This window comes from Macaca fascicularis, chromosome 3 (genome assembly GCF_037993035.2).
Source record: "Macaca fascicularis isolate 582-1 chromosome 3, T2T-MFA8v1.1".
Classification (NCBI taxonomy): Eukaryota; Metazoa; Chordata; class Mammalia; order Primates; family Cercopithecidae; genus Macaca; species Macaca fascicularis.
This window is the reverse complement of record NC_088377.1, coordinates 174316832-174342813: the sequence shown is the minus strand read 5'-3', so window position 1 is coordinate 174342813 and position 25982 is coordinate 174316832. Positions and strand designations below refer to the sequence as shown.

Here is a 25982-nt window from a genome sequence, read left to right as displayed (position 1 = left end):
TCACAGGGGCACGTGCAGTTCAGTGTGCTTATACACCCGTATAAACTTCTCACATTTATTAGCTATAAAATACCTTGAAGGTATATTTTCTTCTAGTTTTTATATTTAATTTATGGAGTATTAAGCAGGAAAATATTACAACAACTTGAATGCATGATGCACTTATTTTCTAAAAATTAGTAAATAGTGTTATCGTGTGTGATTAGTTGTGTTTAATGCTAGAGGTGAGATATTACGAATTAGCAACTCACCTTCTAAGTTATTTTCCTTACCAGTTACCTTAAACATGTCCATTTCCCAAATACAGAGAGACCATTTTCTCATTTCCAGGGACTTCCAGGAGATTAAAAGGTTAACATTTACAGTGCTCTGATTTCAAGAATGCAAGGCACTGTGTACAAAATTTGTATGTTGTTTGAGCACTTTTTTTAAAGCCTCTATGTTCAAACCTTTTGAAATGAATTTAGTTCCTATGGAAACTTATCGCTGCTGGAGATAGTGCCCTTATCCAAAAGAAGAAAATAAAATCAATTCAGAGCATGATTTTATAATTGTATAACATAGCTTGGGAATGGACATTAGGAATATGTGCAGTTGTGCTCTTTGGCTGTTATACTGGTTCATATTAGATTGTGTTTGAAAACAACCTTGCAAATGTCACCATCTGTCCTTCACTTTGAGGCCAGAATAGGTAAAGAGCAGTTTAAGCAGAAGTTTCAGTGGGTACTCTTTCCTGCAACACCACAGGTAGTACCTTGTGAGGAGGCAGGGGATATGATAAATATTTTACAAGTAAAATTAGCATTGGTAGTTGGAGGAGAGGGAGAAGGAAGAATGCTGGTTGAACTCCTAGGAAAGGTTGGCATTTTGCAGGCTATTCTTTCACTAGAATTCATGTTGATGAACACAAAAAGGAGGCAGGTGAGGCAGGCAGATGGACTGTTTGAAAGTTGTAGTAATAGTAGTGTATGCTTGAAGTGATAACTTAGCCTGTGGTAAGGATATGGAAAACTGAGGAAGGGTTAAAAGTGAAAGAGGTATTTTATTTTTTATTTTTATTTTTATTTTTTATTTATTTTTTTGAGAGGGAATCTCGCTCTGTCACCCAGGCTGGAATGCAGTAGCGCGATCTCGGCTCACTGCAAGTTCTGCCTCCCGGGTTCACGCCATTCTCCTGCCTCAGCCTCCTGAGTAGCTGGGACTACAGGCGCCCGCCACCGCGCCCGGCTAATTTTTTGTATTTTTAGTAGAGACGGGGTTTCACCGTGGTCTCGATCTCCTGACCTTGTGATCCACCCGCCTTGGCCTCCCAAAGTGCTGGGATTACAGGCGTGAGCCACCACGCCCGGCCTGAAAGAGGTATTTTAAAACAAGAACTAACAACCTCAGTGACTTCTTGAAAGTAAAGAATCAGCCGGGTGCTGTGGCTTATGCCACATCCTAGTACTTTGGGAGGCCAAGAATGGCGGATCACTCGAGCCCAGAAGTTTGAGACCAGCCTGGGCAACATGGCAAGACCCCATCTCAGCAAAAGAAAATCACAAAAGTTAGCCGAGTGTGGTGGTACGCGCCTGTAGTCCCAGCTACTCAGGAGGCTGAGGTGGGAGGATCACCTGAGCTCAGGAGATCGAGGCTACAGTGAACTGTGATCACAGCACTCTACTCCAGCCTGGGTGATAGAGCAAGATCCTGTCTCAAGAAAACTAATAATTTAAAAACAGGAAAATTAATAAATAACAAAAGAACCAAAAATTGATGTATGATGATGAGCTAACAATATTGCTATTGGTGAAAAGTAGGAGGAAAATCTTGTTTGGATAAGAAAACTAATAACAAATTGACCATATCCAGTTGATACTTAGTGTAGAGTCTTAGAAGGAATCTAAGAGGATCATCAGATGTAGTCTCTGGCTTCAGATGGCTAAGATTACTGATTGTATATTTTATAGAAAAACTGAAGACTAAAGAAACCTAAGATCACACAGCTACCAACTGGTAAAGAGACTCGAAATCCAATTCAGTCACACACACAGTCGTAGGAGTACCCCTAAAGAAAGAAAAATACTTTCACAAGGAACCGTAGAAGAGGAGTAGGGACAAATATCTGAGCTTTGGGAATTACTTATAAATAAAAGAGGAAAGCGGGTGGGGAGAGAGCAATTAAAAAGACCGAGAAGGGGCCAACTTACAATTTCATGAATAGAGAAAGCTTCCAGGCTTTCCAGATGCTCATGTTACACCTCACACCCAATGGCTTGCCCCATGACTTCAATAATGCGTTGGTTTCTCTGTCTCTTTTCTCACACGGTTACTGAGATACTAAATCAGAAGGGTTTGTGCCAAACTTGTGCTGAAGGCTGATAATGTAGGGGGCATTATGAATTGTTTCCGAGTTTACATTTTGGTCTTTGCTTAGAGTTTGCATGTGGGATTTCATCTCTGTCGTCTTTAAGTTTTCAATCAGTTTTCTATTTAGTGCCACAAAACCTGCGGAAATGGCATCACCATTAGGAATTGTGGTGCCCAGGCATCTAGGGGGAAAAGCAAACTTTATTACAGCAATTTCTCAGGGGATACAATATATATAAATAAAATATCATTGCATTTTTTTGAATGTTATTTCTTGACAAGCAATATATGCACATGATAAAAAATGTAAATATTATATGCAGAAGTCAATCTCCTTCATAACTCTTTGGCCACCTATCCAACTCCCCTCCTTGGAAGCAACTGCTATTTCCAATTGTGTATTTTTTCAGATATATTTTATAATCATTTCTCAGCCTTTTGGCTAAGATCAAGTGTAGATATTTATGTCAAGTATATATATATATTTTATGTATATGTCAGCATATACATGGTATATGATTTTAAATTAAACTTGTGAAATCATGAGCTCGTGCAGAATAAGTAATCATTGCTGTCCAACATCCATAAACTCTTATTCCATTTTCCATTAACCATTCATTTTACTGCACGTCTGTTTCGGAGAACAAGAAAGAACTTGGGCTAGAAGTACTGGACACTCAGTATAAGTGTGAGGTGAAGCCCATCAGTAAATACATAAATATATTCCTGCCTTAGATATGTTTATATGTAAAATGATATGCTGTGGTGGAAAGTACAGCCTGGGGGGCAGAGAGGAGCCTGGAGCATCCCTTGCCAGTGTTGAACATCTCCCATCGTGGGGTCCCCTACACCTGCTTAGGTACCACTGCAGGGCCAGGCAGCGGGGCCTCCCCCCAGTTCGTATGCTGTCTCTGCTGTTCTGTGTCCAGCTCCTTTAGGAGAACCTTCTTCTCGTGTACTGCTTTTTTCTCATGCGTGGGCTTACTCACTAGAATTCCTCTTGCTGTCAGAGCACTGACCCAGCTGGTGAGGTTTCCTACCCAGCAATCCATTTCCTTCCACTCCTCCCCATGTCACCAGCCTTATTTTGTAATGTTCTTCACTGCGGACACCCTTCTTTAGCTAAGAAATCGAAGTATTGTTCCTTAACCACACCAGGTCTGCAAGGACCATGCCCTCCTTTCTGCCTGCCCTTCTTTGTCTTTCTCTAAAAGAATTGGAAACCACCTTCCCTGACATCCTAACTTTTAAGCACATTTTTACTAGTTCTTCTACTTGATGGGAATGTCATGGTCTGCTTGCAGAATGTGTCCTTGATGAAGGTGTTTTGGCTCTGTAATTTGTATGTAAATCTCCATGTGAATCTTTAAAAAAAAAAAAAAAACGTCTGTTAGAGATGTCACTGCCTCCAGCTCTAGCCTTTTCTTCTCTCTTCTTTTGCTGCCTTTCCTTCATTTATTCTCTGTCTAGAATGCCTTTCTATCCCATCTCTAATTGCCTAAGCCCTTTCCATTCTTGAAGACCCTACTGAAATTCCATAATCTCATCTAAAACTTTTCCTAGTCATCTCCAGTCAGATGTAATCCTTCCCTTTTGTATTTTACTATTGCCAGATGTGTCCCTTTAAAGCAGCTCTTATGAGCTAGATAGGTCTGCCTGACTCAGTCTCTTTGTCACGTCCCAAGGTGCCTGGTATCTCACAGGTACTCTAAAGGATACTGAATTGACCTCATCCTGCCACCTCCATTTCTTCTTCACTGCCCACTTTCTTCTTTACCAATTTCTGCCTGGCTTCTGCCTCACGCACTGTGCTCAGATTCTTCCTCCAGCTTGCTACGGAGCACATTCCGTGGCCGTTTATCAGTCTTCCTTCTTTTTGACTGTCTTCTCTGTCATGAAACTCTGGTCTACCCAGCCTTGTGATGCTGTGTTACACCAGTTCTCTCCACGGTCCATTCTCCTACTGCTCCATCTTCCTTCCCTGTCACCCCCAGGTATGGACTGTTCACCAACCCTCTGTTGTCCTTCCTTCCCTTTGCCTCTACACTCCCCACCACATCTTGCAGGGGATTTCGACACTGCAGCTGTAGCCCTGCCATCATGCTGAGCTCCAACTCCTTGCTTTAGATCGTGGTGAGGAGATGTTATTTCCACTTGAACTTCCTGTCATTACTTGAGCATGTTTATTCTTTAAATCCCCAAGGCCTAAGCCATCCTGTTATTCTCTCAGTCCTTCATCTTCTTTACCTCCATGTCCTCTCAGTTACCACATCATTCTATCCTTTCTTTCCAGTGCCTCCATTCTTGCTGGATCATTCTCTTCATCAGCTTGTTTCATCTTTATAGCTGGGTGCTGCTTCACTGACCTCCCTGCCATGGAGTTCCACTTCCATCCGTCTGATTTATTTTTACATTGGATCCACCTTCCCAAGATGGTACCTTTATAACTTCACCCTCTCATTTAGAAAGGCCAGTGACTTTTCATCACCTGCAGGATAGACTCTAGGTGTGCTGTCTCTTCTTGGCAGACTCTCCGTATCCCAGCCCCTCCCTTCTCAGCACTACCCCACTCTTCCAACCCTCTACTACAACCTGAGTCCCCTGAATATGCCAGACTCGATTGAGCCTGGACCTCAGCTCACCTAGATCCTCTCAAATGCCCTCTGACTCTTACAGTCCTTCACTCTGTGGGCTTTTTTAAAATCCCATCTCCTCTCTTCCTTGGAATCCCCCCAGACTACCCCTTCCCCCAAACTATCCACCCACAATAGAATGGTTATACCCTCAGAACAGCTGTAGCGTATACTGCCTGTACTGTTTCCTTGACACTTCGGTTGCCTTGTGTTACTTGTGACCTTTATGAGTGTGTGTGTTTCTCCCCCAGTAAATAAATTTCTTGGGGGAGTATTTAGTATTCTCTCCCCTCCACTTCGTTCCTGCCCATCCTTGACTGCCCCCTTCCTAGTCTGTACACAGTGGCACAGCTCTGATGTCCATGTGACATTCTTTCTGCCTTGCAGCACTGCATCCAAGGAAGTTTGGCAGCATGGCCTATTGGCCCCATTTTGGGATTTCCCTCTTCCAGTGGCAGTGCCTAAGCATTCCCCTCTTCAAGTTACTGATAGTGATGGAAAACAGACAAAAGGCTTGACTCTCCCCCTCCTCCCACTGCTGCTTCTGCTGGTCTTCATTTTTAGCACTCTGACACTTAAAGGGCAAATCAGTATGGATAATTTTTTTTCTTCACTTGTCCCTAAAATAAATACATTTGCAATTCTTTCAGTTAAGGGAGCCAGACACATTCCTTCTAGTGTGTATCTGGTATTTGGATCTTGCTTTTAAAGTGTAGTGGAAAAAAGCGTATCATGTAAAGTAATGTAACACGCTCTCTCACCACAGACTTAAATTTTGGTCTTAACCTAGTTTTTTAGAATGTGTCACAGTTCTCATTGAGATATGTGACAGTTTTGAAATTTTTAAAATTAAACTGTTCTTGACTTCTCTTGGTATTAAAAGCACTCTCTTAAATTTGATCACAGCAGGGAAGAGGTAGGGGTACTGGAATGTATTTTTATGCATGGACGACTCAAAGGGAATTTCACCAAACTTTGTACCACCCAAGTCACCCCTCAGCTGAGAAGGAACATATAAAATTCATCCCAAAGGGCAATTCTTTGTAAAAAATTATAAACACCTAAAAATAGAAGCTTCACATGCATGCGTGCCCACTTATATTTCTGCACAGAAAGCTGCCTGCATGCTACTCAACAGCAAGAGTCCGTGATTCTAAGCGATTCTAATAGATTGAGGAAAGTGATATAAGAAGGCCCATGAAGTAAGTATTTCTCCAAATAGGGAAGGATTGTTTCTGGGACGGTATGTTTGATGTTCCCTTCAATTTTCTCATTAAGTCTTAGGTTGATTGTTAGTATCCTTTGTCAGAAAAACCTGGTAGATTGCCAAGCCTGGTGCCCTGTCCCTTGGCTACACTGGGGACTCCCATGTTGGCTATTTCCAGTTATCCATCTTCTAAACATTAGGTTTTCTGCAGGAAAAATGGGTGATAAAGGGAGTACCACCCCTTCAAGAACTTGAAATTAAAGTTATCTTCGAAGACAGATGTCATAGTTTGCTTTAGTTCCCAGCCTTGGACTCCCCATTTCTCTCCCTCGTCCTTCCCAGTGGATAGGTTGCTGTGCCCACCACTGGGAAGGGTGGATTCCTTCCCTTTCTCCTCTAATTCCAGTAGATTATTTTGCTTCCTAATACATTTCTGCTTTCCTCAACTTATCCCAGTTCCTCCTGTCTTCCTTCTGTTGTGGGAGTGACTGAGCAGATAAAAGAATAAATGAACCAACCAACCCTCATGTTTTTAATCCTAAGACCAATTTTGATGAACATTCCAGAGTAGCATCATGAGGGATTGGAAATAACTCACAAAGCCTCGGGGGTGTCAGCATAAGTAGAATATATTATATAGATATTTAAGAAAATAGCTATTTAAGGAAAAATCTATGACTGATGCATTGTATATGGCTCATGATGAGCATATTTCTGTTACGTAATTAAACAGCTGTTTTACGAAGTCAGGAGAGAGTAAATGCCATGCCTTTCTTTAATAACAGTGGTAATAACAATGCTTTTCTTGACCCTGAAATCTAGTTGAGATATTCAAATAAAAAGTTTGACCTGTGTTAAGATTACTTGGTCTCATTCACACATTGATATATCCTTTGGAGATTCGGATTTAACATTTTCATTCCAATACCTGTGGATCTTTTGAAAGGACAAAGAGAATAATCTTCAAATTAGCAATTCTTAAAACCAAGGGCTACTTCTATGGACTGTGATTTTATTCTGTTCCCGCTATGTGCATGCTAGGAGATAGTTCTACCCAGAAGACTTTATATAACTGCTGCTAAAAAACTGCATTGCTAACCCACTAGTGCCTGTTTTTATTACAGCATTATTATTTGACATTTATTAAACAATAACAATATTTCAAGCATTGTTAAGAAAGGGAGGGAGGAATGGCTTATAGCTCTTTAAATAAAGGCTCCCCACCCAGACAAAAGTGCAATTTGTTAGCTATAGAATTTTGCCTGTTGAGAAGACTTTGTAGGCTTGAGAAAATAGCATCTCATGAGTACGTGATCATTCTAAATTATATGTGATCTGGAAGTTTATTTGGGGTCCTTCCAGATTGAGTTCATGTTGCCTTCAGTTATGTTGAGTCCCCAAACTCTATACAATTATTGCCTCTTAGTCCTAGTATCTTCTAAGTAAGAATTAAGTAAAAATTTTATCTGCCTTTTTAAAGATACGTAGCCCAAATATAAGTCAAGAACACCAAGATATGTTGGAAAGTAAAAATTAGCCAGTGGTTTGTTTCTTCCACCTCATACCAAATGCCTGACTTCCCAAATCCTTCCACCTGTTAAACAGCTAAACAAAACTTGGGGACCCTCATTCTTTGGAGGCTCAGTTTCCTAAGTTCAGACCCCTAATGAGGAATAGGAACTCTCCAGCTCTTCAGTTGTGCTGGGTGAGCCCATACAGTGAGATCCAACTCAGGGTTTGGTGCAGTTGGCAAGATCCCAAGAGGGTTTTCTGTGAAGGGTAGAATGAGAGCTGCGTCTTGAGAAGAAACCAGGCAGCAGGGGATTCCCATCGTGTCAGGGTGTGGGTGTGTTACTCTCCCCTGAGCACCACAGAGAAGCCTCAGCCTCTACCAGCTGTCATGTGGCCACATGTTGTTAAATTCCTGCTCTCCTAGGTTTTTCCACCCTGCCCCCCATCATTTCCAAGGACCCAGTATTATTGAATAAGAAAAACACATTGCAAAATTGAAAAGTTGTTTGCTCACCTTACATTTTGGTGTGTTTGTACCCGTCTGTTTAGGGTGTATGAGGCCTATTGGCATAAGAACTGTGTATCTGTGTGTATAGAGTGCTGTGTTGCTCATTTTAGCAGGGATAGGTGGCCAGAGGTCCTCTCTTTTGGATTTTCTTGGGTTTAGGGCTTTTACTCAGAGTCCTAACACTGGAGTGGAAGGCTGGCAGTGCTTTCCCCTCCTGCCCTCCAGGTCACGCTCCCCCTGTGGATCCAGACTATGGAATTGTGAACCTGACATCTTTTTCCAAAGTCAATAGTGGATTAAAATTAAAATGTTAAATCTTAAAGTATTTTCAGATACATACTATTCTTTCAAACCTTGGGTTTACAGGATAGAATTTTATATGCTCTGTTTTCTAGCTAGCCAAAGCTAAGCTTTTCTTTTAAAGCCCAAGCTGAAGCTATTCGATTAAATAGTAAGGCCCTCATTACAGGTCATGGTCTGCTCTCAGTGTGACTGGTTCGTTGAGCTAAGTGCTGAACTAGGTGATGTCCAGGTCAGCATTCCTTTCTCTGGTAACAGTGGAGGCCGCTTGGCATTTTGTGTTGTGATGGTAGAAAACGTATTAGTTAACATTCATCATGTTAGTAATCAAAAGAAATTGTATCTCAAATTGTATATGAAAACAAATGGAAACAAAGCAGGCAGCTTTTGGAGCTATTTGGACCACTTTAGAGAGGGCCCTCTAAAGTGTAATTGTGGAAATTTGATTATAGCTCAAATGGAAATATCATTAATAAAAGGGTTAGCAGTTATTAAGAATGTCAGAAAAGCTTAAAATTGAATTTTTCAGATCTTGCATTGTTAGAGGCTATTTACATTTTACTCTGAAAACAAATATTAGGATATTTAGATTTAAGGTAAAATCAAAAAGTTAATATAGTACATTTCAGATATTTTCTTTATATTGCATTTTACAATAGATTAATTATAAGTGATAAGAGAAACAAAAGTAAAGGATTACATATTTTTAAATATTGGCAATGTGCCTAGTAGCTTTAGTTTTGCATTTTAAAAGGAAAGCAGAAATCCTAATCACCGGGTTTAACAGCTAATAAAAAGTTGGTAGAGAAAAAAATTAGAGTTTTGCATTGTGATATAGGAACTAGACCTAAAGATTTGATTCCCTGATTGTGTCGTGTGTCTGCTTTTAGTGTAAAATATGGTTTTATGAGACCACCTGATCCCGTGAAGGATGCATTATCACAACCTGTTAAAAAAAAAAATTAGAATTCTCCTTTTAACACCAGCCATTATCATATTCATTTTCTCTCTCCCTCCTTCTTTCCTTCTTGTTCCTTCTCTTCTCCCTCTCTCTGGTCTTTCATCATAGTATCTGTAGAACTCTCTCAGCGTACTTCTGGTTCAGGTACAGAGAAAGGATCCTTTCCTTGCATGCCTACACTCATAATGAGTGACTTCAGTGGCCTCTAGAGCCTTGGGAGTTGTGGCTGCTAACTGATTGAGTGGAGAGTGGTGTGAGGAGTGTTATCTCCATATTTTTTCCTTCTCTGAAGTTACCTTATTATCCTCACCATTAACATTAGCAGAACTAAAAAGATGGGTAAGTAGTTTTCTTGAAATGTAAACCTCAGACCCACATCAAAGAAGATTCTAAGACTTGAAAGTAGAGGCAGCAGTGGAACCAACAGATAGTTTTAAAACAGAAAACCAAGTGTAACTGTGTTACGGAGTCTTAAGAGGGGACTTCTGAATACTCCCTCTGGTTTGTTTTTGCTAAAACTGTTTTTGTTTCTCTTTGATCAATTAATTTAACTTACAGGAAAGTCTCCTAAGGTAATAATCAGAAATGGTGGTAATAATTTATGTCCTTCATGTTTTTTAAGCAGTGAAAAATTAGAAACAGCCTAAATGTGTATCTTTATTCTTTTCTGTCTTTTTCCACAGTTTCTACAATAGACCTGTTAGTATAATGAGAAAAAATACTTGGATATATATTTTTAGATGCCTTTTAAGTGAATATTAACATTAAACATTAGCCAAAAAATGTTTTGCTGGTGACAGGCTACAGAATACCTACCAAAAGTGCTTCTTCTGATTTTGTTCCGGGGTCAAATCTTTGGGACTCCAGTTCTACCTTTGGTACTGTCAGCAACCCCTTGGGCCTTTGGTGCCACTGTATGGGGTAGGGAGGGCCAAAGGGAGGGCGGGCTGCTAGTGCTTGTGGAGATGAGGGGAGAGGAAGGGAAGAGCAGAGTAAAAGAGTACAAGAAAGAAAAGAAAAGAGACGTGTGTACATATGGTAGGATCCATGAAAGGTTCCCAGTAATTTCAAGTGACCACAAAACTGAATTTTTTTTTCTTGTTTTTGTTAAATGTATATTTTCGAAGGTTGACTCTGTTCCACCGATTTTTTTCTTGCTAAACATGTTTTTGAGTAACTATCAGATCTTCCCACTTCTTTATTAGTGTTTTAAGTTTTCCATATCTGTATTTTATCCTTAACATTGTCATTCACCATTTATTTGCCTCTTCCTTACGTACAAAGAAATTAACTTGTCTAATCATCCTTTGCTGCTAAGATTGAGTTTTCCTTCCTAGGTATCTTGAAAGTCTGCCTTTCATTATTTTTGCCTAATAGGGGCTTTTTCCATCAGCAGGAATGAAAGCAGTCAATAAAAGTCAATTGCTGACTCTATGATTATATGGAGGGTTTACCATAATGCATATTGGAAATGTTTTTGAAACCTTTATCCTGAATGGAAGGTGCCATGGCTTGTGTTTTATGGCCTTCTAATGTTAGACAGCAATCTCATTTAGCATTTTCCCAAAGTGAAAACAGTGCATTAGGGCAGTATAACAAGCTTTACAGATCAATACAGAGGCAAACCTTTACCCTTACAGATTAATCCAAGAAAGTGTCCCAGAGTCTACTCCAGGAGCTGGAGGACAATTATGCATCCTCTTCCCCTCTTTCTACCATCGAATCATTAATACAGATTGAAATGTGTACAAAAAGAATATCAGAGGATGACTACACACACACACACACACACACACACACACACACACACACACACACACACACACACACACACAGAACAGACCACCAGACGGGAAATCAAGAGCCCTGGAAGTGAGTAGTATTGATTTGTGGTGATAAAAGTATATTTTGACACATTTCAAATCATAAATAACTCATGGACTTTAACTTGCATGACTAATAGCTCAACTCAGGATACATGCTTATCTACAACTTAAACTACCTCTTTCTGAGGAGTCCATAACATTAGGTGAATTATCCCATTGTGAGTAGTCTTTTTAAAGGAAAAAATACGCTGTCTTCTTTATGATGTGCAGTGTGGCTGCTCATTTTTACAGTCTTTTCCTGTATGTTAATGAGGAAGGGCTGCATATCTGGTCAGGGTTGTTCTAGCCTTCCCTCCTCACCTCCTTCCCCCTGCTTTTAAATCTGAGACACATTGGAGACAGGATCAGTTGTCAACACTAGGATACAATGTAACCCCGCTTTCCTGTGAGCTATTAGTCATTAGTCATGTATTTGCTAGGTTCAGCTGATCTGATGCTTAATCATATTTTATTCAATATTTATCTAGATGCAGGTCTTCCTATAATTAGTCACTTAGTGGTATCTGTGCCTATACTCTTTGAAGCACGACTGATTCCTTTTAAATCCTGATGTTCATGGTAAAGGATTAGGGAAATCTGTGTCCAGAAAAATTCATAGACATCTGAAGTTTGAAATCTTAAAGCATGGAAACTCCGGGGATTCTATTTAAATTCTGTTCTTAGGTATTTGACAAAGCAGTAAGGTAATGAATGAAAAAGTAAAAGGGATGTTATAGAAAAATTGCTGAAACTTTTTTTTTTTCTCTGTATGTCTGTGTTCTTTAGAGGGTAGTAGGAAGTCAGGGAACTGCCAACATGCTTTGCGTTTCTATTCTAGCAAAATAGATATTAGCTTAGTGTACTGGATAAAAGGACTGAGGAGACAAATCGTCGCCCAGGGGTTTCTTTATTGATGAGAAATATTCCCCCTGTGTTCTCTAGGGGTTTTTTTTTTAGAACCCATTAAGTTTAAAATAATGTGATTTCAAGATTACTATGGAAATAACAAATTTAAATTTCAAAAATAGAAGTGATAAGACTGGAAGCTTGTATTAAAACTAATTTGAAAAAACATGAATTTCTAGATTAAAAGTAGTAGTACTGTGTTTTTTTTTTCTTTGTATGTATTTAGTCCTTACAGTCCAAACTTCCCTGCCGTGTTAATAAGAATATTTTACCTTCATTTGTATAACTCATTTGGTTTATTATCATTTTTCAAGCGTATATTATAAGCTTTTTGGAAACATTTACATTTGGTCTCAGATATTCACAGAAGCAATCTGACTAAAATCTGAGATTTGTAAGTATAAGTAGCAAAATTTTAACCCAAGGGACTTTAAAATGTTTTCTTTGTACCCATTTGTATTCACTGAGTAAATGTATTACATGACTTCTGTAGGGGTTCCCATGTCTAATAGCTGAGGTGACAAAATAAGTCACAGCCCTTGGAATTTGCATTCTAGTAAATGTAGGTTGCTAAATTGTATTAGGTTGTATGGTGTAGTCACTGTCACGTGCATGGCAAGAAAAGTGAATACAGAACCAATGGGGTCACCATAAAGGGAATGATAGACTGTACCGGGGTTGGGGGGTGGAGAGCTAATGAAGCTGACACTTGAGTGAAGTATCAAAGGATGAGTAGGTTTTCTCCAGATATATAGGCATAGGTGGGAGTTTGGGTGTAGAACATTTCCAGAAGCAAGAGCAGCGTGAGCTTAGACCTGAAGAGAAGTGTAAGAACCAAACCCTGAACTGGGTTTGTCTAGGCTTCAGCTGTGTGCAGGGTGTGGGGGTGAAGGCAACAGGGTAGGCAGGAACCTGCTCAGGAAGGACTAGCCAGCTGGCCTTGTATTTTGTGTAGAAAGTGCTGGGGAAAGAGACCGTCTTCGATTTCCTATTGGAAAGAACCCTCTGGAAGGTGTGTAGGGGCAGGTGAAGAGGGTATCAAAGCTGAGAGATCAGCTGGGAGGTCATTTCTTGAGTCCAGGATGCGTCTCACTTGGAAGCAATGGAACGACAGTGATGTGGAGCAAGAGGACCAGGCTGCGGGGATCCCCAGCTTTGTGGCCAAGTGGATATGGGAATGGAAGAGAGAACTTAGGGCTTCCAAGTTTCTGGCATGTTGATACGGTTTTGGTTTGGAAGGGACGGTTATATTGTCCAGACTAACACAGCAGTGTCAGTTAATGGAACTCATTTCTTAGAATTTATTTACCCTTTGTCATTTTTATCATGGGAAAAATTTAGCTATCTTTAAAGTTTAAGGAAAATTCTTTCTCTTAAACTTTTTTCTACATTTGCAACATCTGTGTCTTACTGTACGTTTTGTGTATTCTTTAACCTTGATTGTTATTCTGAATGAAGACCATTGGTCTCAGCGGTCCCTGTGTTTGTTTTCAGGCGGTATGAGTCTCATCCGGTCTGTGCTGATCTGCAGGCCAAAATTCTTCAGTGTTACCGTGAGAACACCCACCAGACCCTCAAATGCTCCTCTCTGGCCACCCAGTATATGCACTGTGTCAATCATGCCAAACAGGTAGGTGTGCCAGCCAGGCCAGTGGGGGCACTGGGCAAATCGAAAACTGGATGACCTGGGGCAGTGGTAAGGACTAAGTGGGCCGCTGTGTGTGAAAAGGCTTTCTAAGCCCTAGTCATCATCATCAAGAATTACTGTAATGAGTTGATTAGGGCATAACTTCTGTCGGATCATTGTCAAAGAGCCCATATCTTCCTTGCGCTCAACTCATTTACTTGCAGAAAAAAGGATTCTACTAAGATTATACTTTTCTCCACTTGCCCTGAGCTTTTGTCTTCTAATAATAATGTTCTCAAGGTCATTCCTCATACTTTGAGGCCAATATTTAGAGCCAGTGAAGAGGATACAGATTAAGAGCTGGCACCTTTGGGCCCATAAGCAGCAGGTAGTCAGGCAGAGGGCCAGGTTAAAAAAAAAACCCCACCGTTCAGTCACTGTCCAACCCTTCCACTAGTTTGACAGAGTCCACTTAATTGGACAGGGAAAGGGAAACCAGAGATAGCATTTAAAAAAGAATTCCACTGCTTTTATAGACCATAGCCATATTCTTCTCTTGACCCTTCATATCAGAATAATACGATGTTCACAGGACGTGCATTTTCTCTAATTTATGTACTTTAGAAAGCTAATGATAAACCCTGAAGCAAATTATCCATTCTGGCAGGTCACATAATTGCCTATCATTTAACCAATTTAACCGTTGGATATAGGTTGTTCTGAGAGGCGGAAATTGTTGGAAACCTTGATTCCTTCTGCTGACAAACTCCATAGATTTGACCTTCTAACCCAACTAAATCTAGTGTTTGAGTTACACAGCATGCCTTTCTGCAGCCTAATTTGCTGTAGTTATAATAATATCACTTGGGGTAAAATTTTTATACTCTACAAATATCCGATGGGAGGGTTAGTATTGTCTGGATAGCTGGAAAATAACAGTAACATTGGTGGAAAAAAATATAATCAATATTTATTAAAAGCCTATGTTGTCCTTAAAAGCCTAGTGGCTGGCAACTTTTTTCTGTTTCTTGCTTGTAGCATAACTCTTCGTAGCGTGCCAGGAATCCTTTTCTTTAAAGGTCTTTGGTAGAGGTAATGTTGCTGATGTTAAGTTAGTACATTTTATTTGTCGAAAACAGCTTCTGATATGCTCTTAATAAACCCCAGCCTTCAATATGAATACAAACTGAAGGACTTGGGACTTGTAGGTTGATTCATGGATTTTTCTAACTTGATAATAGTGCCTTATTGAGGTGGTGGCCAGTGGAAAAGAGTGACTGTGACAAAGTGTATGTTTCAATGCTGGTCTCTAACATACGTGCCTGTTTGTACCATGTGATTTGTAACATTACCACAGTGGCAGCCGCAGGGGCATTGGGAGTGCTGACCCCATCCTGCCTGTCTGGGTTGTGTTGAATTATCTACACATAGTCCTGTGACATCAATGGTATATATTTATAGAATATAGCAAAGTTAAGTTATGACAAAATCAAATACGCCACATGGCGCGATAGCGCGTTTGAATCTGGCAGACCTGAGTTTGTACCCTGTCCTTTTACTAGCTCTGTGACCTCGGGGCTTGAGTTTTCTCATCTGTAAATTGGGGTAATGTTGTAAGGATTACCTTTATATAAAGTATTCAGTAAATCTTATTTTTCCCCTTCTTTCCTCAGTTGCATTATTGTGCGGAAATTTACTAAACAGGTCAGCCAAAAGCATCAAATTATTATTAATGATTTCAAAAGAGACCCTCTTTTTTCCCCCTCAATCTCCAGTCTGTTATTTTCAGCTAGTATGTTTGGAGTATCTATTGTTTTCATGGCTCTTGTATTCAGTTATTAGGAGGTGTATAATACAAGTTAGTATTAAAAAGATAGAAGCCGTCAAACCTTTTTTCCTAAGATGGGCAACATTGAAATGGACAAGAACCAAGAAGCTGCACTGCCTGACATTTCTGCAGTAGTTAGGAGTGCACGGCCATTTCACATCCATTCTTTTGCTTGTTTTCTTATGACAACCTGAGATGTAAATAGAGATGGTTTTATTTTCACCATTTTCCAGTTGAGAGCATTGAAACTCAGGGAAGTCACAATAGTAAATCACAGCTAGACCAAGATGTACCTTGCCATAAAAACAAAAAATTTCAAAATACGTAAGTGGTGTTTGGTTTTTGAGTGGGTAAGTTTGTGAAGGGGCATCCATCCATCATCCACTAATACAGAAATAAGTCAGTGAGGGAAAGGGAGAGCAGAAGCAATAAAGGGAGGACACAGAACATGGAAGATCTAACGAGCGGGGGACAGAGTCTGAAGGTCACACGTGGGGAGTGGGTTGATGAAGCCTGTGATGAAAGGGGCAACTTGGCACTGGCCCATTTTAAGATCACGCCACAGTGGCCAGAAGGAGCTTCTGTCAGCGTTTCATGAGCAGTTACTTTCCCTCCAATACCAGGTTGTCCTTTTGCTCCTTGTGAATTTAGTCTAATCTCGTGACCCCAGCTGTGCCCCTATTGTTTGAAGAGACTCCAGCAAGATACATGGTCCCTACTGCCTGATTTAGCAGTTCCTCATGGGCCAACTTCTTATATTCCCTTGTTATATTTCCTGTTAAATCCAGACAACAAGCTGGACATGCTAAACATGGAAAATACTGCACATGACAACAAGCCATTAGGCTGTGTTGCCCATATCTCACACAGTGCAAGGGGTTCCCCCATGGAATAATTCCAATGGCTAAGTCCACTCCACTTTTAAATAACTCATAAGATTGGCCTTTCACGGGTTCCCTGGGGCATTGTTCTAGAGACTAATAGGTTTTACTGATGGGAAAATTTCCAGATATTCCTTAGCCTTACTGTTCCTCTCTGCTTATTTATCCACTTATTCACATCAGTGTTTCTTCAGCTGTTCTTCAACAATTTCTCATGGGTTGACATGAGACATTTAGACTATTAGTTCTTGTGTATTAAGTTATGTGCTCTTCCTGAGTGTAAAGAGATATTAAATAGCTCTAATTATTACTTCTAAGACTTAAAAGCTACCGGCTGGCTGGCTATATGAGATACAGCATTTACAAATGAAGGAGCACATCGATTGATACATACTTCTGTGTCTTTTATTTCTCATATCTGCTTAGCCTCGTAACTTTCTCAAGCTCGGCAAGATTGGATTACCTCTTCTTACCTTTGATGCCAGGTTCCCATTCTATCTTACTACACCTACCTTACAGGAGAAATGGAAAGGAGTGGGAACGAGAAGCCAATCGTATTTGCTCACGGGTAGACCAAAGTGTACCCAACTTCTGTTTTTTAAAAAAGGGGAAGGGTGTCGAAAGCGTTTGCTGTCAGACCTGCATTACCGCTGGGACCATTCCCTGGGACATACCACTTCTCTGCTATTTACTTGCAGAATTGGACTACATTGGGAGTCGCTAGTCTAAGCGTTTCAGCTTTTTCCCAGCCCTGCTGCTATTGACAGAAAAGTGCAGAAGCTGGCTGGACCCTTATGGCACATTCTGTGTTCACTGGGAGGGTGGGGTTTATAGGAAATGCTATTGCTGCCATCCTAATCTAATTATGGTGACTTGAACTTCAGTTGCTTTGATAAATTGAAGGTTTGAACCAGGTGATTCATGAGGGCCATCTAGCTCTGTTATTCTAGGTCTGATTCTGCCTTCATGTATAGAGAGCAAAAGGTGGTGTGCATAAGCGTGCCTGTTCATAGGCGCACTCAGATGAAGAGACATGGCTCATGTGGTACAAGCAGCACGTCTCCTTTTGAGACCTCCAGTATTTGTGCCTTCACCTCTTAAATTTTGCTGTCCACCTTTAACATTCACTTGGGAAGAACACTTGAATTTCTGATTGGTCTGCTGCCGCCTGGCCTCCCACTGCTACGTACCCTTTCTTTGAGGTTCACACTCCTGACAGCCCTGGGGAAGCCAAGGTGGCAGAAAGAACTGGGAGGGAATAGAAACAGTTTCACAGTTTCTCCAAAGTCAGTGAAGTGAAAAACAGCTGTCTCTGCGCTGGCTGGCAGAATGTAGCCTGCCGGCTAATAAAGGCCATTAGAAAATGCAGGCTCCCTCCAGCCAGTCGTAAGCCTCCCCTGGATTGTGATGCCTTTCATCCTGTGAAGTACCATGGGAGGTGAGGGATTCTGAAAACAGAGCAGGAAGCCAGGAACCTGGAGCCTGTCAACCAAGGGCAAACTGGGACCAGAAGCAAGGACCAACCCCAGGAGATGCCCAAGGGACGGAGGTCAGTGTGGGACCTGAAGTTAGATGATGAGTCCGTCGGGGGTCCCCCAGACCATAGCAGAAGTTCAGGCAGTAAGCAGGCAGTGGGGCAGTAGCCACGCAAACAGGTAGCTCAGCTCACAATAAGGACGTCTTGTAAATGAGACTACCCCACCTCAGACCTACATGCTTCCTGCTGATCTCTTTGGAGAGATCAGAAAGGAACCTGGCCGCAGTGAGGAATACGGGGTAAGGACCCAGTAAATGAGGCTAGATCCTAATATGACAGCTCTCCAACTTAAGGCTAGTGGACCCCGTTGTCTCGTTTCTAAAATACCATTGACATCTCCAGTATTTGGTTGGCTTCCTAAGTCAAAGCCTCAGGCTCAGTGCATATGGAAGAATTTGCCCTGGCACAATTTCTGTCCGCCTTCTGAAGGACAATGCATTTCATCTCCCCTGTGAACTGTATTTATATTAGACCAGGATTCAGTGCTCCTAAGTCTGTGACATATTTTGAGTATGAAAGGGTCCTGAAAACATAGTAGTAGCTTTTGCTTAAAAATCAAGGTTCTTGAAAGAAAAACCTATTGCCAGAGCAAGCTGTGTGTTATCATTGTTTTCAGGTGAACTCTCCATTAGATGCAAATAATTTAATAGACTTATAGGCTGTTGGAGCTAAAAGGAGCCTAGAGATCATGTAACCCAACCTCATGTTTTCATGTGCAAAAATTAGCTTCCAGAGAATTTAAATGATCTGTAGAAGGGCAGAACCCAGACCAAACAGCCCACTTTTAAATTCAAAACCAGGGTATTTTTCCTGTCGTGTCAGACCACACGTGTCACATGTGGGTGAGCATCAGAATCCCCTGAGGGGTTTTTTAAAATGTACCCACCCAATCCCCATCCCTGGCAATTCTGATTCAGAAGGTCTGGGGTGAGGCCTGGGCATCCAAACTTTGACCAAATTTCCCAGAAGACTCTGTACCCAAAGTTTGAAAACGATTGCTCTTAGAGCCATTGGCCCGAATTGCACTAAAGGTATTTGACCTTTCAGAGGTCCTGCCAAGTCCTTGTTTTCCATCTTTTGGGAGATGGGGAGCTGTGACTCCCCACAGGTCAAAGCTACCTGGCAGAGCTCTCATCAGACCAACCCTAGGAATGAATCTTTAGGCTTAGGAGCAAATTGGAAGATGACATGGGAAGAGGATGGAAGCCTTGAAAAGAGATCCTCTTCCCCTCTTCTCTTGCTTCCATAGAAACAGTAGGTGACCCCAGTCCCCTGACTAGCTCACAGCTATGACCAGACCCTCCCTTGGTTCTGCTGCTCCCAGTCACCCTGCCTGGGTCCCCCCGATGTATGCAGTGGCCACTTTCAGAAAGCATGAAGATAATCAAGAAGGTTAACTTTCTGGGAAGCCCTCCAGGAGCATGTTTTTGTTGTGTTCGAAAGCTGTTTTATCATCATCACCTGATGACATTTATTAATTGCCCAGATGGGATGCTGGTACACAGGGTGACTGACGCGTGGGTATTTCATAATAGATTTCCCACCTTTTGGTAGGGCAGGCCTTTGAATTTAGAGTCAGATCAAAGCAAACAAAATTCCAAACTTTAAATTTCTTACCCCAGCCTGTTCCATCATAGGAATCCTTTTCTAAACCACTTTCCGAGAGTAATCGTTGCTTCATGACATTTTCTCTTTTTTTAAAATCTGAGTTTAATAGAAGAAATACAACCATGGTAATAGATTTTCATTTTTCTTAATAGGTATTTCTTTTCTCGTGCTCGTCCTTCAAGAGTTAGAACTGCAGTACGTTAGTGTTTTGTCTGTTATTGCAGCTAGCTGTATAAACAGTTAATTACTTGTAACTTAATTTGAATATTATACAGAGCATTTGTCATAGAAGATATAAAGCAAGATCCAGGCAGAAAAAAGTTAACTTGTATTTCCTCCAAAGCAGGAGGAACAAAGAACAAAACAGCTCTTGCTGCAGGGAATAGACACATATTGAAAACAAAATAAGTGAACTAATCAGATTTCCAGGTAGTGAAGAACAGTACTTGGTGCACAAGCAAAACTCGCTTTTTGCTTCCCATAAATTCAATTTATAGATGACTTTTCCTTCCTGTCTCATGCACAGTCTTCTCATTCTGTCTTTTTCCTTCGAAGCTCCAGTGTCTCCCACTCCCCACTTTTCCTGACCCTCCTTAGTGAAACTCGTATCTTGAGACCAGGTCTGTGCCAGGACACATCTCCAGTTTCATTTTTCCTTGGTTAGGTAAACCTTCCTGCTTCTCTACCCAGCTTTATGAGGCCTGAAGTCTTGGTGAGGCGCTGGGTAAGCTCACCCAGAGACAAGCACCCTGAGTGGTATCTTAAAAAACAAACCACTTTTCTCTTCGTGATGATTGGTTAGCAACCCAGGGTTGCCACCATTTCTCTTAAATTATCAACACAGACAGTAGCTGGCATGCTGCTATGATAGTCAACCCCTCCAAGAAAGCCGTGATTCAAAAATCAGTGGATGAGATTACTGCGTAACAAAAATGTTTGAGGCAAGTGGTTAGGATGGTTAGGAAGGTTTTAATAAGCGGAAATGACGTGCAGTCTTAGGTCTCCAGGGGCGCTGTTCTTATTTGTGAGCTCCGGTTGTTCCTCAGTGGCTTGAATGAGAAAAAGACTTGGGAAAAGAGCAGTGTTCATGCCTGAACCACTCTCTTCTTTTGGTGATTTACCCAGCTGTTTATAAAAGGAGTTTCTGCAGGCCCAAATACGTGAATGATGAGCAAAAGCAAGGAATCTCTTTCTCCACATTAAGATTAAGTGTTAGCAGTTCGTTAAATGAAGGAAGCAATTTTTTATAACTTGCAAAGCTTCTCCCTCATTCTTTAGGGAATTTCCTATGTTAATTTATGCAGTGTTAAATTTATGCAGCGTTGAAATTCAGCCCAACAGCAGCTACTTACAGAACCAATAGAGACAGTAGAAGAACCTATAAGGTGAAAGCTGAATAACACAGACCCCACCAGACCTTCAGATCCCTCCAGCCAAAAGCCCTGGGGTCTGGGTTGGAGCAGGTTTTGTTGCATAGCTGGAATATAATAATAACCCAGAATGTTTGACAGATGAATTCATCTTTTTTAAAAATCCAGCCTGCCATTGTGTTTGTTAATTTCTCAGATAGAATTGAGATGGTTTTGTACCACCTCTGCCACCCTTTGGTAGCAAGTGAGTGCAGTTTGACAAAATGTTTATAGATCAGCCCTGGTGCTTTTCTGTGGTGGTCCCACATGTCTTCAAGGAGTCACCACAAATCAGCTGAGCCACTGTGCTGTCTTTGAGGATCAGAATTTTAATAGATGTAACAGGGTATTTTGTGAATGTGGTTAAAGGGGTTATAAAATGTTATTTAGTGTCTTTATGTGAGACTGGCCTGCTCATCCTCAGACCAGCCAGGTCCCATCTTGTCCCTCTTTCTGAAAGATAGCCTAACATTCTTAGCATGATATGATTTGGTTGAAAAATTACCCATCTATATTTGGTTGAGGTTGCAGGGAGAACAGTAAAAAATATCTCTAGACTCGCGATAACACTCTTTAACTATTGCTTCATTAAGTTGTGGCAGCTGCAGATTATTTTGCAATATTTGAAAAGAGGTGCATTGTCATGTGGTTATCCTTATAACCCTAAGCCCAAAATTGTAGAGAGGGGCACAGCTATGTAATCTTGACCAGGCAGATGACAGCTCCAAGCTCCCATCAGTGTGTTGAAGAAAGCAGTGAACCTATAACCCCCCAAATGCAAATGGCCCAGTGCCATCATTTATAAAGACATCACTCTCTCCGGTAACTGAATTCCTTTAGATAGGCTCAGTATAGATCTGCTTTATACTGGCTTCCATTTTGTATTTAATAAAGCATGATGTAGTGAGGTTGTCTATATACCTGGAATTCAGAGAACTTATCATCCATGTACTTGGAGAGACACACAGATCAGTTCACAAGCAGGCAAGCATAGCTGAGATGCTGTGACGCTGTGACACTGCCAGGTGGTGTCTCTTACATGGTGGCTGCTCAGTGTGTTATTTTCCCAACGAACATGGGGCTCGTGCCTCATATTCCAGTGTGAGTTCTTACAGGACAACTCTGCTGAGCAGAATCTTCCACTGCACCTCCTTGGTTTTTCCTGTTTTCTCTAAATGCATCTGGCTTTTTAAATTTACTTTCTGTGTGACATAATCATTGTTTCTCTGACCACTCTGTGTGTTATGTCTAAGTTTGCCTGCCTTTATATCTTATTTTGTGGCCTATGGACATAGGCTTCTTAGAAACCTATAATGATGGACACTTTAGGATAATCTATCCACCCTTTGCTCCTGTAACCCAATACACCATCTTGTTTGACTTCTACTCTTTCTGTTCTGTCCCCTTAATTTCAATCGTTTTTAAATTTTTGACTGTAAATCGTTGTGTCTAGAGACTTTTGACCTCAGAAGGCCTGCAACTTCCTTCTAGACATTTCCATTTTGGATGTCTCACCCAAAATTGTCTGACAAACCCAAAATTTAAGTCATCCTCCTCCTTCTCAGGATCTCACTGACTTCCCTATTTCTTTTGGTGACCCCATCACTGTCCTTGTCACCGAGGATCCTCCCATACCTTGGGTGTCACCATTTCCCTTTTTCTTCCCGTGTAGCTCTAGCTCTTGTTTCCGCCCTTGTCTGGTTTCTAATCTGCCTCCTCCTTGGCCTTCCTACCTGCAGACTCCCCTCTGTTGGATCCATCATGCCGAGGATGTCAGGTTAACATTCCTAAATGCCATTCTCCTACGTAAAAGCATTCCTCTAGGTTTTCTGTGGCTAGCAGGATATGTCTCAGCCTGGCGTCTGTCCTGGGCCCTCTTTCCACCCTTACTCTTGGTCAGTCCTGCACATGTACTCTTTCTTCCAGCTAGGCCTCACCCCTCAGGATTCCGTGTGTGCTGGACTTGTTTTCTCCCTGAATCCTGGCCACTGCTTTCTCCCCTCGTTCCTCCCAGTCCCACGCCAGTCCTCCCCCTGGATTCTCTCCATGGTGGAAGGTCTTTGGAGAAGCCTTCCCTGCTCCCTCCAGCTACAGGCTTGCCCTCTGCACCAGGCAGAACCATTCCTCTTGTGAACTGTGACCGTCTCTGGAAGGGGACACAGAAACTGGGAAACAGAAGGAAGGAAAAAATTACTTTCTACGAGATACTATTTTGTTCCTATTAAATGTTATGCTGTATATACAATAAAATAAATTTTAGCATGTAGTTAGCAAATAAATAAAAGTTAGCAAATTATTACCTTTTATTATTCCTGAATGTTCCACCGGTGTGTGTATTGGTTTCCCCAGTGCACTGAACTGAGTGCAGTGGTACCTGGTAGGAGCTCAGTGGAGAGCCAGGTGTGTGGATGGCTGGAAGGGTGAGTGCTGGCGGGAGGCAGGTGGTAATGGATGAACTGGAGGCAACCTCGGCCTCACCTTGCCTCTCTGAGTGGTTGCAAAACTAGAGGGGAAAGTAACACTTTTTTCTTCTTAAAGACCTCTAAAAATGGAGGCAGTATAGCCCCATTTCAGCTGGGTATAGAGTTTTCATCTGATAGTTAAGAATTCTTCCTGTCTACATCCACATCCCCCAAATTCCCCCCAAATAAATAACTAAATAGAATGCAGGGTCCGTTTCTGCAATCTGGGCATAGGTACTAATCTGTGTAGCTCTGTCCAGCCTCATGAGCACATGAACATCTGTGTTCTCCTTCTCCGAGAAGGAATCTTGTGTTTGTCTAATGAAGAGATTCGCTCTCAGAACCTTTGGAGTTGGGGTTTGATCCCTGCACTGCCTTGGCCATAGCTTTCCCCCAATCACTGCATCCATCAGCCATGCTCCCAACATTTCCAAATGCCCCTACCAGGAGCACTTTTGCTTTCTATTAGAAACAGAGTCTTACTCTGTTGCCCAGGTTGGAGTACAGTGGCATGATCATGGCTCACTGCACCCTCTGCCTCCCAGGCTCAAGGGATCCTCCCACCTCAGCCTCTCGAGTAACTGAGACTACAGGCACACACCACCATGCCCAGCTAATGTTTTTGTTTTTGGTAGAGATAGAGTTTCACTGTGTTGCGCAGGCTGATTTCAAGCTCCTGGGCTCAAGTGATCTGCCCCCCTACTTGGCCTCCCAAAGTGCTGGGATCACATGCGTAATCTACCATGCCCAGCCTTGTTGGAGTTTTCAACTCATATGGTGGTGAGAGGGGTCATTTAAAGATCATACGTGATAAAGCGATGGTGTTGATTCAAGGAGCAATATTTTGAGAACAGGAAGCATATGCCTTGTTTTCTGTGTTTTTAAAGTTAGATATTTGAAAAGCAATATCTATTGAAATTTGAAAATATCATACTAAATAGTTAGTGCCATTTATTTTTTGCCCTCTCCTGGTAGTAAAACTTACGCTTTCTGTTTGTCTTTCAGAGCATGCTTGAGAAGGGAGGATAAAAACTTTCAGAACGAGCAAAACACCATCAACGTTAATTCCAGAGATGGAACATTTTTTTTCCTAGTAAGAAAATAACCCATTTGAAGAGAAGACCACTAATGAGAAGACCACTAAAGAGAGACACCAAGAATGGATTCAGCAGAATCATTTCACATTTTGAACAGGAGCAGTTTGAAGGGCCAAAGCCGTGATCAGGGATCAGTCATTAAAGGACGCACTTCAGTATTAGTAAACCCTCTTATGATGATTAAAAGAGAAGGGCAGCCCTCTCCACCATTTGGTACTTTCTATTCAACTTCCACTGACCATAAAATGTTTCCCTTCTGAGCTAGCCCCATCATGTGGTGAACCTTCACCCTAACAAAGTAGGATGGGGTGGGGGGCTAAATTAATTGGAGTTAGGTGAGGAGAGAGCCAGAAAACATAGATCTGGGGGCAGCAGTGCTGGGTGGAGAGAGCCAGAAAACAGATCTGGAGGCCGCAGTGCTGGGTGGAATTGTCGAGGCTGTGGCATGTTGGGTTTCTCTCTCTCTCTTTTCTCCTTTGATTATGTAAGAGCTGTTTCATTTTAACTTATTATGGTGATTATACAGGCAAGAAGACAAAAAGGAGAGAAAATGTACCTCTTCTACTGGAATAATGTTTGTGATTACAAGTGAGATATGGTATTTTTATCAATATGAAGGCAACCTTGGCTGATGTAACCTCTATAGTGAATACTCACATCTTTACTTCACTCACTATCAATAATAAATATATTTTCTGACAAAGACTGGCATTGTAGCTCCTCATGCATTCCTTCAGCTGGGTTAGGTGGCTATGCTTACGGGAACTGAGCTGATTTATATTGTTAATAATTTGCATTTGTGCTATATCTTTCCTCTCAAAGGCTCCAGAGCATTTCGTGGAGCCTCCGACAGGCAAGTGATGCTTATAACTTGCCTCTCAGGTAGGTAGAATTCAGGAAGATCTTTACAAATTGTGTGAACCTTCCTTTCTTTGGGATGACTTAAGTCATCCTGCCTGGGGCAAGAACTAGATTAGATAACCTTGGTTAGGACCTTCTGACCCTGCAATACTACAAAACATTCAAAGAAAATAATTCAACCATTAGTTGTTTTTTCCTCTTTCCAATTTTTCCAAACTTCCTGATTATAACTCTCCTTTTTTTTTTTTTTTTTTTTAATTTACCATGATTGGTGCTTCAACCCTGGAGTTGAGTGAGTTGGAAATAAGTAGTCACACTAAAGCTAAATGGGAAGGTTCTTTGGGGACATAGGAGTACCAGTGCTCTGTGATATCCTTTAAGTGTCTTTTGTCATGTAGGCTTTTTATTTTATTACCAAGCAAGTGAATTTA

General features: G+C 41.3%; 1 protein-coding gene and 1 pseudogene across 6 annotated transcripts in view; both read left to right on the top strand.

The window, feature by feature from the left end:
- The window catches only part of CHCHD3 (coiled-coil-helix-coiled-coil-helix domain containing 3), a 293654-nt gene extending 268261 nt beyond the window's left edge, over positions 1-25393 (top strand). For 3 of the 6 annotated variants that reach the window (XM_065542569.2, XM_005550803.5, XM_005550802.5), the window contains 2 exons: positions 13736-13871; positions 24599-25393. In XM_065542569.2, coding sequence (XP_065398641.1) covers positions 13736-13871; positions 24599-24622 — 160 coding nt within the window. In that variant the 3' untranslated portion in view covers positions 24623-25393. The remainder of the gene's footprint in view (positions 1-13735; positions 13872-24598) is intronic. The other 3 variants (XM_074036001.1, XM_074036000.1, XM_045388335.3) reach the window with 1 other exon arrangement.
- LOC135970296 (U2 spliceosomal RNA) lies at positions 2772-2903 on the top strand (annotated as a pseudogene).
- Positions 25394-25982: the final 589 nt, after the last annotated feature.